Source organism: Penicilliopsis zonata (genome assembly GCF_001890105.1).
Source record: "Penicilliopsis zonata CBS 506.65 unplaced genomic scaffold ASPZOscaffold_5, whole genome shotgun sequence".
NCBI lineage: Eukaryota > Fungi > Ascomycota > Eurotiomycetes > Eurotiales > Aspergillaceae > Penicilliopsis > Penicilliopsis zonata.
The window spans coordinates 793976-812385 of NW_019208915.1; the positions used below are offsets into that span (position 1 = coordinate 793976).

The following is an 18410-nucleotide window of genomic DNA, read 5'->3' on the forward strand; positions in this document are numbered from 1 at the left end:
TCTCCCTTTGGAACCGACAGTATGTAAAACAGATAAACAAGAATGCAGCGAGTGGCGATAGATCGTAAGTTCCAATACGGGGTACTCCTTCTTTTCCTCTATCTCATGCGAGGAGAGCAAGAGAGCATCTATACGCCTGCAATTTCAGGCATTAAGATTATATAAGCAAAACACGTGCCACATCTTTCCTTATCAGGACTCGGTTCCTGCTCCTTCCCTTCTTGGCGATGCTCGCATCTTGACCTCCTCATGGAGCAGCAACAGCAACAGCAACAGCAGCAGCAGCAGCAGCGAAGACGACAACAGCGAAAGGCCTGAAACCTCTGCCGCCGCCGCAAGGTCCGCTGTGACACTGTGATCTGCGAAGGCGCGCCCTGCTCTGTCTGTTTGAAGGCAGGCGCGGAGTGCCGGTGTGTGATGCAAGCGAGATAGCTATTACCAGCGACGGGGAAAGACTGACACACTAGGCGAGATCGACTACAAAATGGACTATCCCGCGTCGTCGGGGCGTGAGGGGAAAACCGTCTATGGACGATGACGGCCATGGTCACGCGAATGGGGATGAAGTCGACGCACGATCTGACTGCTGAGGTCGCGTCGTTTCCGGCGCCAGAGGTATGCGACGCCTTGGTTGCCTACTTTCAACACATTCGCCCTTTTATTCCGGTCATCTCTATGCCCGAGTTTCTTGAAAGGTATCGGACACCAGACCAACCGCTATCTCTGCTGCTGTTACAGGCGGTGCTGATGGCTGGAACGCACGCTTGTTCCCATCCACTGGTCTCCAGTAACCGGTATTCGGTCAAGAACATTCTCTTTCGCCGGGCAAGCATGTTATTCCATACCCACCATGAGACGGATCGTATCCATCTCATGCAGGCTGCAGCTCTATTCACCTGGCATGTCGGTGATGGTGACACGGTTGCGGGTGGGCCATGGTACTGGTTTGGTATCGCTGTGCGCATCGGCTGCGGACTGGGCACACATCAATACAGCACAGGCTTGCTCGCCAAAGAGCGTGCCCCAATATTGGCGCTGCTGGTGGTCGGCCTTTGTCTGCGAAGTCTTCTCGTCTCTTGAAACAGGAAGGCCCTGTGCGATCCGGGCGGAGGATATTGACCAATTGATCTTTTCTGTGGATGACGCAACAGAAACCTTAGGGACTCTCATACCACCGCCTGGTGCGGATGTAGGTCTTGATTTCCTTAATCGCATGGTTGAACTAGCCTACATTGGACTTTATGTATTGGCCGCGAATGCCCCGTCACTGGAAAGATTGGTCGACATCAGCTCCATCAACGCCCGCCTAGGTCTGTGTTCACTCCAATCCGGCATTCTATCCGTCACGGAGAAAGACTTCCCATGGACTCACCACCCGCGAATGCACTATAACTTCATTTTGCTCCATCTACACCGCGACTTCGACGATATATCTGGCAGCCAAACTGTCCGTTCTACCGTTGCACAGGTCTGTTTACCTCACTTGAACAGCTCGCCGCTCAGCATGCGCTACAACAGTGCCCTTTCACCCGCGTTAGTGCTGTGACCGCGGCTGGTATACAGCTTGCTGGCGAGATTCGAACCGCCGTGGCTACCCGGACGTTCCTCATCGCAATCCCCGCTCTCGAGCGCCTGGCGACCCTGCTCCGATGTACCTCGATGTTGGCTCTGTACTGGCCTGCTGCCCACGCCGTCCACAGTATTTTCAAAGAGGCTCACCAGGAGTACGATAAATACGTCACACAGAACCTGCAGGGCGAACAGGTTTCCATGCCGGAGACCTTGACTGATTGGAATCGATTGTTTGCTGGATCTCAGATGCTGCAGCAAGTGGGTACCGATCAAGAATAGTTGAATCATTGGACCACTCCCTTCTAAGGGTGTGGATCTAGACTAAGATCTGCTGGGTTTGGCATACACACTGCCCAGCTCTATCCCGAGTAGGAATACTTCTTTTTCTTGTTGAAGAAAAGAGAGCCCCGAGCTGACCCAGAGAAAATCGTAATAGCATTATATCATGGAACTATATATCATCTTGATATAAAGCGTGATTCAAGTTAAAATTACCAAAGAAATTGTTGTTGAAATTTGACTGGCGGTGCCCCGGGCCAGTGACTGGGCTCCTGAAAACCGCCGGGACTGAACCCTCCAAACCCTCGTGTCTGAGGCGGACTAAAGAAATCCAGCATCAGATGAACCGGCGCGTTTCCTGGCACGGCGTCCATCACCCAGTCTGCACTCCGCTTGCGACTCTCAGGCGGAATCACTGTCAAGGTGTGTGTTACGCGAGCATTGTTGTTCATATGCGCTTCGGGAGCAAGTGGCAAGACTGTCTCATCTTGGGGGATCACATAGGCGTCAACGTGAGGTGTTGACGTGGTAGGTGGAGCTGTCCGCGCAGTGAACTCCAGCGGAGGCTGGCTGTGGATAGGTTCGGGTTCGTGCTGCGATCGTCTCAAGGTACCATTTCTACCAACTGCCGCCGATGTGTCAAGGTTCTGCCGAACCCTTGGTGGGCTCGTAGACAGATCCGATTCATCCGAGTCGGCCGTCTCCGAGTCGGCTTCCATTGAGCCCAGGCGCTGATGGCTGAGACAGTCATGTTGCCATCTCCGCAGGCTAGCGGCTGTGTCCAGAGGGAAATTCTTCCAGTAGTCGACGCCACGTTTCCCCAGCCTGGAGAATGGGTTGTATACCGAGCCGTCTTTGCTGCGGCTTCGTTTGTTGGTCCGCGCTGGTGAGGCGACGGTGGAGAGCTGTGCGTCGGAGACCTGGGAAAGGACTCGCAGCAAGATGCTCTCTGTTTCGTGCAGGCGATGCTCCAAGGCTTCAATGTAGCCTTTAGCCGGTCCCCTGCTCCCATGGTACTATTAGACGGCTGTTCTTTTGAACTCCTTGTATATCATATTTCTTGGGCAATGGATCTGCATCATCACATACCGTTTGAGTTGCTCTGGCCAGTCGCACGGTCGATTGTATTCGAGACATTGTGCGCACACCGGTCTAGGAGGAACACCCCTTACATCAGCTCCTATGCTCTCTCTTTCGCCCATGTGCCCCGTCCCGTAATGGATCACCGGTATGGGGAAAAATTGCTATCTTATCACCTTTGGCCACCACACTATAACAGCGCGTGCTTCCGCGTCAGCCATGAGCTTATACACGCCCACGCCCTAACTATCCCTTTGGATTCGCAGCATATCTCACCTTCTGCTTGCGAGAACGGCATGCATTACACGCTGTTGTGATACGCGACGCTTTTTTCTCGCGTAACGTCGGAGGCATGGCGGGCATGGAGGCTCGAAGGATGAGTTGAAGCTGTTAAATAGGAAGACGACCGCTCAACAGCACTATTGCCGTGGATTGTGAGCTTCTCTTGCGAAGGATCTCAATGCCCCGCAATGGCGATCTGTGAGAAATGAGGGGGGGGAAAAGAAGCTGACACCAGAAGCTCGACGAGGAGGCGAAGCTTGTCGTCGCCCTTCTTGAGCGGGGAAAATGAAACGGCTGAAGGTTCTACCGCGACGCGCCTTGACGTCGTCCTCACCGGTTCGCTGCCAGGCTCCCAACGGCAATATCGCACATTGGACGTTTTGCAGGCTGAAGGTTCAAGCTGATCCTTTCGGACAAACGAGAGCAGCCGTGGGCGACGGGTATTCGCCTGATTACCGTCCAGCAAGTGTTGGTTATAAAGCGCGATGCATGACCTGGCGGCGCAACGAAGCCATACGGCAAGGGACACTCTTTAGGCGGTCGCGGTCGTGGTCTATTCACTTTCTTTTTAGTCTCGATAGCTCATTTGACGATGGTTTCCAAAACGTCATCAACAACGTATCGGGTGGCGTCGATTCCTGGGGATGGAATCGGCCCTGAGGTGGTGAATGCCACGATCCAGGTGGTCGAGAAGCTCGCGAAGAAATTGGGGACCTTCAAGATCGAGTTCACGCACATTCCCTGGGGGACGCAGTACTACAAGAAGAATGGCCAGTATGTCCCGGCAGACTGTCTGGAGACGCTACGGAAATTCGATGCGGGATTGTTTGGGGCCGTCGGCGCACCGGGTAGGTCTGTCTAGAACGAGATTTATTCGAGTAGAGAGAGGGAGAGAGAGAGAGAGAGAGAGAGAGAGAGAGAGAGTTCCCCTGATTTTAACTGCAAATGCAGATGTTCCCGACCACATCTCCTTATGGGGTCTTCTGTTGGCCATCCGTGGCCCCCTTCAACTGTACGCCAATGTCCGCCCCGTGCGCACTTTCCCCGGGACCCGATCGCCTCTGGTCACGGCCACCAAGGGCATTGACTGGATGCTGGTGCGCGAGAACTCGGAGGGCGAGTATGCCGGCCAGGGTGGCCGGTCTCATCTCGGACAGCCGTGGGAGACGGCGACAGAGGTGGCCATCTTCACGCGGGTGGGCATCGAGCGCATCATGCGTTTTGCCTTTGAGATGGCGCGCTCACGCCCGCGCCGCCTGCTAACGGTAGTGACCAAGAGCAACTCCATGAGGAACGGGATGGTGCTCTGGGACCAGATCGCCGCGGAGGTGGCGCAGGATTTCCCCGACGTGACGTGGGACAAGATGCTGGTAGACGCGATGACGGTACGGATGGTGCGCAACCCGGAGTCGCTGGACACGATTGTCGGCACCAATCTCCACATGGACATCCTGTCGGATCTGGCGGCCGCGCTGGCTGGGTCGATCGGCGTGGCCCCCTCGAGCAATCTGGACCCGACGCGCAAGAACCCGTCGCTGTTCGAACCGGTGCATGGCAGCGCGTTTGACATCACCGGCAAAGGGGTGGCCAACCCGGTGGCCACCTTCTGGTCCGCGGCGGAGATGCTCTCCTGGCTGGGCGAAAAGCACGCTGCCCAACAGCTGATGCGCTGTGTCGAGAATGTATGCAAGGCTGGCATTCTCACTCCCGATCTCGGCGGCTCCTCGAATACGCAGGGGGTGGTGGACGCCGTCTGCGCGCAGATCGATCGGTTGTGATGTGCTTTTTTCCTTTTCCTCGTCTCTTTCTTCGTTTCTTTCTTTCTTTCTTTCTTTCTTTCTTTCTTTCTTTCTTTCTTTCTTTTCATTGTTGCTTGGATAGAGTCTCCTTATTAATATCTCTGTGTGGCATTCTGACTGTATCTCTGGAGGCTCTGTGACCCTGTTTTACATAGAAGTCGACGCCAAAAAATACCAGCCTTTCTACCCGTATCTTCGCTGTCCTCTGTTCCCTTTTTATGAACATGCGAGTGTGTCTCGTGCATGAAGGACCAGCATTATTCTACTCCTGCCCAGACTTTGCTCAACTTCCACAATTCCACCTCCTTGGCCTCATCAAATGCCCAACTGCCATATCCATATTCCATGGCATCGCCGTCCGAAGGAGCCGGATGGATTGCCACGGATGCTCCTTCCAGATAGAGTCCGCCTTTCCCTTCCAGTTCGCTCGAGACGGCGCCATAGACGGTCGTTGCGCAGGCCTGGTCGAGACTAGCCAGATATGCTAGAGCGCGCTTGTCCTCCAGCACCGCTTTCATTTCTTCCTGGGAATGTTTTTGGAGGTTGGGGCTAACGAAGGCCCCCGGATGCACGCTGTAGCCGTGAAGACCTTGTGCTCCATACAACCGCTCGATCTGGTTGGTCATATAGATATTGGCCGTCTTGCTGGATCCGTACGCTAGCCAACCATTGTAGTTTCCTTCAAAGTTGACATTGTCCAGAGGAATAGGACTGTAACGGTGGCCGGCCGAGGAAACGCTGACAACACGAGAGTGGAAGGTGGGCGTGCAACGGGCGGTTTCCAGTAGAGCCTCCCTCAGTAGATAGAAGAGCAGGAAGTGAGACAGGTGGTTCGTCCCAAACTGTAGCTCAAAGCCGTCTTTGGTACGGCTCTCTGGGGTGTTCATCACCGCAGCGTTGTTGATGAGAATATTGAGCTTCGAGCTCTGTTTGAGAAACTCCTCAGCACACGCCCGAACACTGGAAAGGTCCGTCTGGTCCATAAACAGAAGCTTGACCCGTCCAGTATCAAGCAGATCCCCCAGGGCCTCCTTCGCCTTGTCGAGATTCCGGGCTGTGCCAAATATCGTCGCTCCAGTGCGTGCCAGGACGCGCACAGTCTCAACCCCGATTCCCGAGGACACACCGGTAATCAGAACAACCTTGTCGCCCCATTGACTCACTAGTCCTTCGTCTTGGATGATTTCATTCCCCGTTGCACGCGAGTCGCCGGGGCCGTTGAGAACTTCCCACCGGTTTCGCTCGGCATACCGGCCTGAGAGCTGGAAAGGGACTCTAGAGACCATCATGCTGGCGAAACTGACGATGAGGGATGCTCGACTGGGTTGAACAGACTGAATAAGGGGTCAAATAAAGCATTGTTCATTCTGTTTGGGGGGATGGTAGCCGGGTCTCGGGTCTGCGTTTTAAAGACGACAAGAGCAAATAGATGGCGGGCGGAGATAATCAGACGTCGCCCAATTGAAGAAAACTCGCTCCACCTCTAGCTTGGATCTTGGTTCTTATCTGAATTAGACCCAGTTGGCTGATGAGAGATGCTGAGGTGGCTTACGAGAGATGCTGATGCAAGCATCTTCAGTGGGTGGAAGGAGAGTCGGTGTCTTCCAGGACTGGAAACGGCCGAGGCAACGTCAACCTCAACAACCACTCCAACTTGCACCAGAAGAACGGTATGTTGCTACTAAAAATCCATCTCTTCCGAGCGGAATTATGACTGAAGATCATCATTTAGTTAGGTTAATTGTTCGGCTATCATCCAATGAACTGTCCTTCAGCTCTATTGAACCCTAGAAAGTGATCTACAGCCTTGAGCATTCGCAGCGAGCTCTTTTGAACAAGGATCGATTATCGACGAAATGGCGGATGGACAATTGGGGAGAGAACCACCGAAGTCAAAGGGTAAAACGAGCTCTTGATTGATCAAGTTGAGCAACATGTCGCCCGGTATTGACTGAATTCGGTTTCTATCAGATCCCACGTTTCGGAATGGAGTTGTGCACTTAACAAATAACCACCATCAAGGTCATCTCGACCGTAGATCATAAACGCATTGGGAGGGGTATTGTTCTTTCCTATCGCCGCTCCCCAATACCATACGCAGGTACCAGGTGGAGAAGTGCTGTTGACAGGTCGGGGATCTCCTTGAGTAGTGATTACTGCAGGAGAGAAGTTCACTGACTTCTGGATCCTAGCCTTTGACCAATTCGACCACGCGATAACTTGGGAGGCCGAATCTCCAAAAAGGGGCATGAGACCCGTCGATGCGATTGCTGCGCGCATGACTCTCATCAGCCTGCGAGCTTGCGCACCGGTAGCTTGTTCAACAATCGCCTGCCGGATCTTCAGGGCAATATGGCCGACTGACATGGTTGCCATTTCCTCTGCCGATAGCAGAGAGAAGACCGGGAGAACGAGGTTTTGCAAATACGTCCCGCCAGGACTAAACACGCCGTCGAGCCGACTGCGCAGCTCAAAGACGTTGCAGATGATAGCAGGCTTGCGCGGAGAGCATGACAGGACCATATGAGAGCCCCAGGCAGTGATCAGGTCACCATCACTGAGAAACAGATCGGAGACGATCTGTGCCTTGGCTGCCAGCTGCTCTTGTGCCTCTTGACGGAGCTTGCGCACAAAGCTCGCCGGAAGATAGATTGTACCAGGCCGTACATTTCGTCTGATCAAAACATCCCACACAAACCGGACAATAAAAACTAGCAGAGAGAAGCCTTTGATTTGCCGGTGTTCCAGGAAATATGGGTTTCCGGCCTCTTTATCCGACGAGGTGCCCACGCTTTCGATCACATCTCGACTGGCCCCGAGTAAGGTCGGGACACAGTCGATCCGACCGGCGAGCACGATTGACCAGGCCTTCAGTAAGTCGGCCATTGCGATGGCGTCGCATACCAGGTGCGGGGATGTGATGGCTACAAGGGTCGCGTCTGTGAAGGAGACTACCCGAAGAGAGATGAGCGGCTTATCGGAAGTGTAATAATGCTTAAGCTCGTCACGCCAATCCTCGGGCACACTGAAAGAGCGAAATGAGAGGTACCCTTCCTGGGCGGAGGGATATGGACCGGTTTGCTTGGGCAAGCGACATGCTAACGGGTGCTCCTCTATCCCAATATCAAACTGAACATGAGAATATCGTACCGCAGGATGCTCGGGATCATAGGTTTCTGGGACACGAATCACAATATCTCCACTTTCCTTTTAAAAGACTGGTCAGTACAAGCCTCAAGGACTACAACATGTCTCCTTTTTCTCTCTTCTTCTTCTTCTTCTTCTTCTTCTTCTTCTTCTTCTTCTTCTTCTTCTTTCTCTTACATTTCGACGAAGCCGGCCGCCAAGCTTCTTCCAATCTCCTATCTTCAACAGTTCGACCAGGGAGCTGTGTAGCTTCTCAGGGTCGAGAACGTCATTGAATCGAAGGGTATAACTCATGATAGACGTTCCTATAAGCCCCCCCCTGTCTATGAAATGGACAGGGAAGACATGTCCAGTCTCAACATGACGTGATCGATCACCGCCACCTTGTTTTAGACCGAACAGTCTTTTAAAAAATTGTAACATGACGGGTGAAACAGAGAGGTAGACGCATATACCCTTGCCATGAGATCTACTTTAGGTTATTGACCATATATAGCTTATTCTCGCTTCTTGTCCAGCCGTCTTTTGAATTCTTGAGTATCCGTATTACGCGACCTCCTTTCTCTTAGTGAATACTAATAGGTATCCATACTATTAAATAGCGCTCGGTGAGTCCGAGAGGCGTGTACGACATGGTGGGGTTCAAAAAGGGACAGGACCCTCATAGAACAGCCCTTGTACAGTCTTAGATTCTGCTTACAGTTAGATCTGACGACATTAGCGGTCTGAGATATATGAATCTTTATAGTTGATCCAGGGGCACCCCATTATGCCTAAGGCACCCAACCACACTGCAGCCCTATAGTTTTCAGTCTAACCGTAAATGATGTGTAGTGCAGTACTACCTACCATCTACTATATCTTATTGGTCCAGAAGCCAAAACGGTTTCCACGGGACGGGCCGACTCCACCCGACATGATCCGATATGATCCGGCCGCCTTCCAACGTCTTTAGAAATTTATACAGCCCGGTATGTAATAATAAGAATAGGCTTGCTTGAGGTCAAAGATAAATTATATAATCAACTGGATAAATGCTTAGAATGCTAGGGAGTTTCAAATCACTAGAGCCGAGGTCCCTTCTCGACCCTGGTTATGTAGTATACTAGCCACCACCACTACAAGTAAGCAGCGAAGAAAAAAAGTACTTGAGCTGCAATCGATAATCTATTCTTTCAGGTATACCTCATGCGTTCAGCGTAGAAAATATGTTTCCATGATATAAGTATTACGTGAAGCTTTCTCCAGCGGACTTTGATGATAACCGCCGCTCTGAGGCGGCTACACCCGGCTATTTAATATCCGAGAGTAAACGAACGGAGCAGAAATCATCATGATATTCCATTCAATCAGAAGCGATGATCGGAGTGCTTTCGTTTTATAAGTATGAAGAATAGCCATGTCTGGTCCCAGGCAGTCTACTAGCAAAGTATGGCCCCCGCTTCTCTTGAAGACTGTACTTCGTCTACCCATCCGAAAATGAGCAATTCCGAATCGTCGCGCTTCACGACCCTGTCCGTCCCCCCCGCGGACGAGGCCTTTGCTGTCAACGGCGCGTATCTCGCCGACACATCGCCAGACAAGGTCAATCTCGGGATCGGCGTGTACCGGACAGACGAGGGGCGTCCGTGGCCGTTGCGGGTGGTAGAGCGCGCCGAGAACCAACTGCACGAGGAGCACGACGCAGCACGGCACGAGTATCTTGCTATCCGTGGGGACGTGGAGTTTCTCGACCTGGCCCGCGACCTGGTGTTTGCCTCGGCGGGCGATAAGGAGGGGTCGGACGACCGCATTGCGTCCGTGCAGACCGTCTCAGGCACGGGGGCCAACCGGCTCGGCGCCGACTTCCTCGCTCAACACCTGCGGCCGGGTCGTGTGTGGATCCCGGAGCCGACCTGGTCGAATCATCACGCCATCTGGACGTTCGCGGGCGTGGCCCGGGGTACGTATCCGTACTATGATGTGGCGGGGAAGTGCTTTGACTGGGTGCGCACGGCACAGACGCTGAACGAACAGGCCAGCCCGGGCGATGTCGTGGTTCTACACGCTTGCGCGCATAACCCGACGGGTGCGGACCCGAGTAAGGAGCAGTGGGAGAAGTTCGCAGCGCTCTGTCAGGCTAAGGGGTTGATTCCCTTCTTCGACCTGGCGTACCAGGGTTTCGCGTCTGGGAGTGTGGAGGAGGACTCCTGGGCCATCCGGCACTTCTTCCACTACCAGCCACAGTTGGAGTTCTTTGTTGCGCAGTCTTTCTCGAAGAATTTCGGGCTATACGGCCAACGGGCTGGTGCATTGCATGTCGTGACAAGCAGCGCAGGGCTCTCGACTGGAGTTTCGCAGGCTGTGCTGGCCAACCTTTGCAGTCTGGTCCGGGGGGAGTATTCGATGGCGCCACGCCGAGGGTCCGAAATCGTCAAGACCGTCCTGCGTTCCCCTGATATGCGCCGGCAATGGCACGAGGATCTGCAGCTTATGAGTGGCCGGATCAAAGCCATGCGGCAGGCCTTGTATGACAGATTGGTCGCTTTGCAGACGCCTGGCACTTGGGAGCATATTTTATCGCAGGTTTGTTTCCATGTTTTGTTTATCACGGCAGCCGACTGTTGATCGAAGTTTTGGTTTTGTTAATTGCTCATCATAGATCGGCATGTTCTCGTACACCGGCCTTTCCGAGAATCAAGTCTTCGCTATTACCCAACGCCATCATGTATATTTGCTCAAATCAGGACGGATCTCTATCTCGGGTTGTAAGTGTTCTGCCTGTGTCGCAGCAAGCCAGTACTGATCAGAGTGTCTCCCAACGATAGTGAACGAAAGTAATGTCGACTACGTCGCGAGGGCGATAGATGATGTCGTGCGCACCGTGATCTGATCTTGATCGTTATTCAGCGGATAGATAATAGAAGAAATAGAAGCTTGTTGACTGCATCAATCATCCCATGCGAACCTTCCTCCGTAGCCCTAGACTTGAGCCCTTACTTTCCCGACTATGGTGACTCTTAGCTCACCATCCGTTCCCACAAGGCCACACGTAGATACTGCCCAAAGTCTGTTCCCCCATCCTCTCTAAGCTGCCCCCCAGCACTGCCCTTGAGGTCTTCCCAGTCCCGACGATTTCGATCAATGATTTCGGCCATCCCGGAGGCATTCAGGATTTCTGCAAGCCGCCAGTGACAGTCCAAGAGAGTGGCGTTGGGGAGTTCAAAGTCTTGAGCGTCTTCAGCTCGTAAAATTTCAATCCGATTGCTCTCTGGCAGCGTTCTTCTCAGTAGGCTAGGGAATCTCCGGTAGATCTTGCGTTCGTATACATTCTCTGTGTCCTTCTTCCTGTCAGTAAACCTATGGAGAGCGGCCGATATAGTCGGACTCTGGCACTCACGGTAGGCTTGAAGGCGATGTGGAATTGACCGAATGCGGCATGGATATAACTGCTCAAGGTTATGCCGTTGTAAAGATTGTTTATTGTCTCCACCTGCATGCCCAGTCGTCGAACTTCCGGAAAGTACCTCCACAGGGCCTCCCACTGTATGGAAATCTTTTCTGGAGGGCGCTATCTTGAGTCAGTATATTCATGTTGATCAGCTGTGGGGTTAGGGCTTCTTTACTGATGACGAATCCCATGATGCATAGGCAAAAGGGATGATGTGGGCGGCTTCTAGGAAGCCATGATGTACATCGTCTGAAGCGCCTTCTTTATACCAACGGTCATTTTCCATCTCACCAGTAACTACACAGCGATGACTATCGCGTTTCAGACACTGATCACGAAAAGCATCCAGACATGTCTGGGGCTCATCCAGTGTTATAGCCGCAATATCGACATTGTTCTGTCGTTTGGGGTGTGGAGATGCGGTAATTGAACCTTGTTTGGAACGAGCCTTCACTATCCCATGGACTAATATATGCAGCTAGGCGCACATGGAAAGTACTTTTAAGACTTGGTGTTGCTAGGGCCGTAAGGAGATTATGATAGACGTCATAGAGATCCTTATCGGAGTTCAACTTGAGAATGTCTCTTGCGAGGGAGATACAGCCGTGGTCTGGGAGCCATTCAAGAAAAGCCAATAGACCTGGCTGAAGTTTATCTTCATTCGGGCGATTCTGCGCCTGGTAGTTGCCAACCCGCTCTTTGGCAGCATCTACCAGGCCCGGCCGTGCCTCGGAAGACGCTTTATCAGTTGCCGCGGCTGAAAGGCCTCTCAACGGCCTTATCGGTGGGGGACAAGAACCCGCAGGCTGCGCCTCATGCCGGGCCTGAATCTGTACAGATCCGCGATGAGGCATAAGGCGGGGAATGGTGAACGCTGACGCTTCGTGGAGGATGTCGTGACATTGTTGCTGTAGAAGCGAGGAAGGTTCACGACGTCAGAGAAGCAGTATCCAGCACGTGGTTTGTCATACCTAGTGTCATCGTACCCAAGGAAGTACCTTTAATGCCTCAATATTCACTTGACGTGAGCATATCTCAACCTCAACCTACCTTATCATCATGATCTCATCAAACCAGTCGGCTCAAAGTCCATAACTCCTAGCATGTGTGCTAAAGGATGTATCTCAGGGCAGTTACTGATGGCGCAGTTAAATATGGAAGAACGTTGGAGGTCTGAAGAGAGGTAGTTGAAGAAGGTACTCGGAAGAGATACGTTATTACTGCCTTAATATCAAGGCACAATTAGGCACCCATGCTTACTAAGTTAGACTGATAGCCACGTGACTCCCACGTGATTCCCTCGTGACTCCTCGTGACTTCCCCTCCGACTTGCTGGTCTCGATTGAAATTCGACACGAACTCTTTGTCGTCGTACCTCGCCGACAGGGGAACTGGGTGGCCTGATCTCTGCTGCCTGCCATGATGGTCTGCGCAAGATGGATTCTTCCGACTACTTGTCTGGCGCATCGGAGATCGGTTCCCTGACTGCTCATTCCAACGACGAGAGCCGCTTTGTGGGCAGCTCCAGCGGCGTCTTCTTTATCAACACCGTGCGACAAGCTTTTTCGAAGAACCTAGGCCCCTTGGATGATGGCTCATCGGCGCGAGACTTCCCTGCCGCAGAAGACACGATTGTGGGCAGCGAGGATTCGCCTCAGGACAACGGCAAGCCACAGGTAGCGTCCAGCGCGCCCTCCCCGTCCATTACCGGCGACAACGACTCGGCTGCTACGCGATGGCACTACGATCCGGCCATAGCGGCGATAGTGGGCAGTCCGCCGCCACTCAAGACGGCCAAGGAGTTGATGATGATGTATTTCAAAGTGTGGCATCCCCTATTTCCGTTTCTACACGGACCGACCTTCTTGCAGGCGATGGAACTGCTCTATGCGAACGGGGAAGGTCACGGCCCCGGTCCTGTGCATACCTCCGCCGCGTCAGAACACAGGAACGCATGTTGGACGACGATCTTCCAGTGTATCTTCAATATGGCGAGTCTGCTGCGGTCGGATGTTCGCCTGCCCGAGCAATCGAAGATCAAATCCCCCGCTAGCATCCAGCTCCTGCTCGGCACCTTGACAAGCCGACATGACGTACATTCTCTGCAAGCGCTGCTAGCCGCCCAGCTTTATCTTGTGGCGACCATGGCTCTTCGCCCAGCTTCCACCGTAGGCGGATGCATCTTGCGGTCGATGCTACATGGCGGGCTCCATCGCTGCCCGTTTCGCTACAAACAACTCTCCTCACACGACCGCCACCTGCGAAAACGTATCTTTTGGTGTGCATACGCTATTGATCGCTACTTGAGCCAGGCGTTGGGTTTGCCATTAGGCATCCAAGACTCCGACATCGATGTGTGTCAGCCGGGGATTCCGGAGACGCACGTTCCTGGGTCCCACAAACGAAGGACCCTCTCCATCCAGTCGCCGAAAGGATTGACATCGATCCCAGAAGCATCCAGCCCCGAAACACCTCTTTCCGAGAGTATGAGCCAGGCTGAATCCAGAAACGAGGACAGTCACGATCCTGCCTCGATGGGCGAGACAGAGAGCAATGAGATGTCGGAACAGCAACGGAAACGAGAAGCCACATTGGCCAGCTACGTGGAATCCGGCAAGTTGACCGGCAGGGCGCTCGAGCTGTTCCATAAATCAATACACACCCGCACCATTCGACGGGAAAGTGTCCTCTTCCTTATCTCCGACGTGCACAAATGGTGGAACGGTCTTCCGCCAGAGCTGCAAGGCAGTCCTGCCAAAATGAACCGAGGCATCAGATGGTGCCCCGCCGAGAATGCGTTCAACTTCGGTCCCTACTTCACCGTCCTCTATCACCACCTCATCCTCCTCATAAACCGGCCCACGCTGGCTCTCAGCACCGTCTCTGCGGATTTCAGCTCGGGGTTGCAAACATGCATCAACGCCGCGCGGGGGATTCTCTCCGCTCTCCGCGTGCAGTATGAAAGTGACCAGGCGTTTTTCTGGCCGGGCTTCTTGTCCGCTGCGTGGATGTCGGGACTCGTCCTTGCGTTTGCGTGTCAATTAGGGCAATATGTCCCCTCGAAAGGCTCGCAGTAAGTTCGATTATCCCTCACGACATCCTACCAAAGGTCGGTTTTGCTAACTTTGACCAGAGAAATCAACGAATGTTTAAAGTTCCTCAAGGTCATGTCCCAGCAATGGGAAACGGCCAAGCACTGCTACTCGGCGCTATCGTCGCTGAACAACAAAATCAAGCAGCAGCGGCCTAACGATATGCCCTCTCGGCCGGCAGGCCCATTAGAGATGCAAAAGGCAGACACACAGCAGCCCGGCAGCGACGCAGACGAAGTTGCACACAAGAAACGCAAGCTGAGCGCATTCTACTCGCCACCTCTGAGGTCGACGACCATGCCGCCTCCTTTGACGCAGGGACCCCCTGGTCCGCTCCAGACCCCCTCCCTCGCTGCCCCGGGCCTTCAGAGCCCCGGCGAGATGGTAATCAGTCCCCATCTGGCTGGAATGGGAGGAGTAGAGGGAGACCTAGGCGGCCTCCCCTCATCATCATCATCATCTTCACGGACGGGTCAACAGCCCACAACCGTATTTCTGGACGAGTCGATGACATCTCTCGACGCCCGACCCTTTTCCGAGCCTGGCGGCGTCATCCTTGATTTCAACCAGATGTTGCATGGCGTCAATCTCGATCCGTTCTTCGACCAGTATCCTCTGAGTTTCTAAACCTGGATGGATCTGGACAAAACTCGTGAAACTCGTGCACACATGTAACCATGGTATATACTGGGGATGGGTCGGATATAAATATCCAATACTAATTATTCATTCGGGTCTTGACTTCATTTTCTCCGCCTGTTATCCATCTCTCATGCAAACGTAGCTTTAGACCTATTGAAGGAATTTCACCCGTTAACATTACTTATCATACAAACGTAGCTTTGGACTCGATGAAGAATTACTTCGTTCACTACCTAGCTAGCTGTCCTGAGACACTAGACAAATACCGAATACTCTACATGTCCTGCCTGACCCAATTCCTATTCCTCGATCCACGAAAGAAAATAAAAAATAAAAAAATAAGAAGAGTACACTATACGCATCAGAAAAGGAACCATCATTACGAGAATCCGATCATTCCGAATGTCGTTAACTAAAGGTGTGTGGTGCGGAGGAACACCGCGAAGAAAAGAACTTTTCGAAAACCAGGGATATCAGGATCAGACCGGAAAGAAAAAAAAAAAAAAAAAAAAATAGGGAACATGGTGAAAGAAAGGGAAAAAGAGATAGAGAGAAAGAGAGAGAGCAAATAATAATAAGAGAAAGAGAGAGAGAGAGAGAGAAAAAAAAAAAGAGAACATTATTCAGGTCATCAACACGTGTCAACATCATCAAAGAACAGGTCGGGAACCAGAGAGGGTGAAGTCAACAAAGTCACCGCGCGCTGTGCTCCGATGGAGGCGAGACACTGGGGGGATCTTTACGACTTGTTCTCCTCGGTGGAGGGCTCCTTGGCCTCCTCCTTGGGCTTGGGGATCTCTCCCGCAGGCTCGCCGTCGCCCTTGTTCTTCATGTACTCGTCATAAACGCTAAGTGCCTCGTCGACCTTGGCGCGCAGGGCCTCTTCATCCTCGAGCCTGGAATTGTTAGCAAGTGGAAAAGAAAATGTCGGACACAGCAAAAAAAAAAACTTACAGGCTGAGGAGCTCGGCGTTGTCCATCTCAAGAAGCATACCGGTGATCTTGCCGGCGAGCTCGGGCTGCTGGGCCTGGATCTTGGGGTAGAGGCTCTCACCGAGCATCTGCTTCTGCTGAGCCGGGGGCGCCGCGGAGAGGGTCTGGAGGGTCAGACCACCGGGGGCAGGGGCCTCATCACGACCGGTCGCGGGCTGGGCCGCCGCGTTGTTCTGACCGCGGCCACGGCCCTGGGCGGGGGCACCGCCACGGTAGCCACCGGGGCCACCACGCATGCCCTGACCCATGTTAGGAGGCATGCCAGGCACCTGGCGACCGCCGCCACCACGGCCAAAGGCCTGGACCTGAGCCATCTGGGGGTAACCCATACCGTTGGGCATGCCACCGGGGCCCTGCATGGCGCCCATGGGGATGCCCTGGGCGAAGTTACCGGGGATCTGCTGGTTGGGGCCGAGGCCACGGCCACCCTGCTGGCCGGGGAAGGGACCGGGGTACTGGCCTGGGCGTCCTCCAGGGATACCAGGCATGACCATTCCCGGCTGGGGGGCGAAGGGCATGCCACCGCGCTGACCACCGGGCAGGAAGCCCTGCTGGCCGGGACCGTAGAAGACGGCGGGCTGCATGTACGGCTGGGGCATGCCGGCGGCGGCAGCGGCCTGCTGCTGGCGGATGGTGTTGCGGGCCTGGATGCTAGCCTCGAGCTGGCTGCGGCGGACATCCTTACGCTGGGCGAGGGCGACGTAGAGGGGCTTGCCGTTGACCATACGCTGGTTCATCTCGGTGACGGCCTTGGAGGCCTCATCGGGGCTGCTGAAGCAGACGAAACCGAAGCCCTTGCTCTTGCCGAGGAGCTTCTTGTCGGACTGGGCGTCGGCAGCGGCCTCGTCGGAGGTCTGCTCGGCAGACTCCTCGGCGGGCTTGTCGTTCTCCTTCTCCGCCTCCTGCTCAGCGGCGGGGGCGGCCTCCTTGTCGGCGGCCTCCTTGGCCTTCTCGTCGGAGGAGTCGGGGCTCTCGCTGCGCTCGGTGTCGCGCATGACCTTGGCCGAGGTGATGGTGCCGTAGGCGCTGAAGAGATCGCGCAGCTTGTCATCATCGACATCATCGGTCAGGTTCTTGACGTAGAGGTTGACGCCCTGGTACTTGGAGGCCTTCTCGAGGCGGGCAGCCTCGTACTGCTTGCGCAGCTCCTCCTCACGCTCGTGCTTCTTCTGGGCGCGACCGACGTAAAGCTTCTGGGTTCTGTGATCTTTATCGTTCATATCCTCGACAGCGGCCTGGGCAGACTCGTGGGTGGCGTAGTTGACGAAGCCGAAGCCGCGGCTCTTACCGTCCTGGTCCCGGCTGAGGGTGGCGGATGTGATGTCGCCAAACTTCTCGAAGAGCTGACGGAACTCGTCGTCGGTGGTGTCCGGGTCGATGTTCTTGATGTAGATGTTGGTGAAGTTGGCCTTCATCTCCTCGAACTTGCTCTGGCGGTCCTTCTTGGAGATGTGGTGGCCGACGAAGACCTTCTTGTCGTTGAGCAGCATGCCGTTGACGTGCTTGATGGCGTTGTTGGCAGCCTCGGCGGTCTCGTAGTGGACAAAGCCGTATCCCTTGGAGTTGCCAAACTCGTCCTGGGCGACCTTGCAGCTGAGAATGTTGCCGAAGGCGGCGAAGGTGTCGTGCAGGGCCTTGTTGTCGATGGCGCTGTCGAGGTTCTTGATGAAGACGTTGCCCTGGCCGGTCTTGCGCAGGGCGGGGTCACGCTGGGACCACATGATACGGCAGGGCTTGCCCTTGATCAGAGTGTAGTTGAGGTCCTCGAGGGCACGCTCGCCGTCGGCGGTGTTGTTGTAGTTGACGTACGCGTAGCCGAGGGAGCGACGGGTCACGGCATCACGGCACACACGGATCGACGCCACCTGGCCGATGGAGGAGAAGAGCTCGTACAGCATGGCCTCGGTGACAGAGGGGTCGAGCTCACCGACGTACAGCGAGGCCGAGTGCGGCTGCTGGGCGGCGGGGGCGGGCGCCTGGGCGGCATCCGCGCTGGTCACCTCGGCCGCAGGGGCAGCGGCGGCGGCGGCGGCGGCATCGGGGGCACTGGTGACAGTGTTGTCGACGGGGGTGGTGGACGCTTCAGCAGACATT

The 18410-nt window shown here is 54.3% G+C and overlaps 8 protein-coding genes across 9 annotated transcripts; 4 read left to right on the forward strand and 4 right to left on the reverse strand.

Moving 5' to 3' along the window:
- Positions 1–534: 534 nt before the first annotated feature.
- On the forward strand, positions 535–1851 carry ASPZODRAFT_15183 (hypothetical protein; the record flags this gene model as incomplete). The annotated part of the gene is made up of 3 exons (XM_022725780.1): positions 535–1063; positions 1152–1468; positions 1492–1851. The coding sequence occupies 3 exons, from the start codon at positions 535–537 to the stop codon at positions 1849–1851; spliced, it is 1206 nt and encodes a 401-aa protein (XP_022582244.1).
- Positions 1805–3587, reverse strand: ASPZODRAFT_1762393 (hypothetical protein). The gene is made up of 4 exons (XM_022727064.1): positions 3208–3587; positions 3108–3121; positions 2941–3003; positions 1805–2853 (listed from the first exon to the last, which is right to left on the reverse strand). Exons 1-4 carry the CDS (start codon positions 3292–3294, stop codon positions 2064–2066), a joined length of 954 nt encoding a protein of 317 aa, XP_022582245.1. The 5' UTR covers positions 3295–3587; the 3' UTR covers positions 1805–2063.
- Positions 3588–3921: 334 nt separating this feature from the next.
- Positions 3922–5097, forward strand: ASPZODRAFT_131297 (hypothetical protein). Its single transcript, XM_022722722.1, has one exon. It carries the CDS (start codon positions 3990–3992, stop codon positions 4989–4991), a length of 1002 nt encoding a protein of 333 aa, XP_022582246.1. The 5' UTR covers positions 3922–3989; the 3' UTR covers positions 4992–5097.
- Positions 5098–5269: 172 nt separating this feature from the next.
- ASPZODRAFT_15186 (hypothetical protein) lies at positions 5270–8587 on the reverse strand (the record flags this gene model as incomplete). Of its 2 annotated transcripts, XM_022725787.1 has the most annotated exons (3): positions 5270–6332; positions 7192–8219; positions 8337–8453. In XM_022725787.1, 3 exons carry the CDS (start codon positions 8451–8453, stop codon positions 5270–5272), a joined length of 2208 nt encoding a protein of 735 aa, XP_022582247.1. The 2 variants fall into 2 exon arrangements, with proteins under 2 accessions (XP_022582247.1, XP_022582248.1); XM_022725788.1 differs by lacking the exon at positions 5270–6332 and having other exon boundaries at positions 6817–8219; positions 8337–8587.
- Positions 8588–9638: 1051 nt separating this feature from the next.
- ASPZODRAFT_63994 (hypothetical protein) lies at positions 9639–11031 on the forward strand (the record flags this gene model as incomplete). The annotated part of the gene is made up of 3 exons (XM_022729196.1): positions 9639–10724; positions 10801–10906; positions 10967–11031. The coding sequence occupies 3 exons, from the start codon at positions 9639–9641 to the stop codon at positions 11029–11031; spliced, it is 1257 nt and encodes a 418-aa protein (XP_022582249.1).
- A 127-nt stretch (positions 11032–11158) lies between these two features.
- ASPZODRAFT_63861 (hypothetical protein) lies at positions 11159–12443 on the reverse strand (the record flags this gene model as incomplete). The annotated part of the gene is made up of 4 exons (XM_022729189.1): positions 11159–11479; positions 11539–11709; positions 11765–12042; positions 12098–12443. The coding sequence occupies 4 exons, from the start codon at positions 12441–12443 to the stop codon at positions 11159–11161; spliced, it is 1116 nt and encodes a 371-aa protein (XP_022582250.1).
- A 496-nt stretch (positions 12444–12939) lies between these two features.
- On the forward strand, positions 12940–15503 carry ASPZODRAFT_131300 (hypothetical protein). Its single transcript, XM_022722724.1, has 2 exons — positions 12940–14662; positions 14723–15503. Exons 1-2 carry the CDS (start codon positions 13026–13028, stop codon positions 15306–15308), a joined length of 2223 nt encoding a protein of 740 aa, XP_022582251.1. The 5' UTR covers positions 12940–13025; the 3' UTR covers positions 15309–15503.
- Positions 15504–16062: 559 nt separating this feature from the next.
- ASPZODRAFT_141312 (hypothetical protein) lies at positions 16063–18409 on the reverse strand (the record flags this gene model as incomplete). Its single annotated transcript, XM_022724741.1, has 2 exons — positions 16063–16219; positions 16278–18409. The coding sequence occupies 2 exons, from the start codon at positions 18407–18409 to the stop codon at positions 16063–16065; spliced, it is 2289 nt and encodes a 762-aa protein (XP_022582252.1).
- Position 18410: the final 1 nt, after the last annotated feature.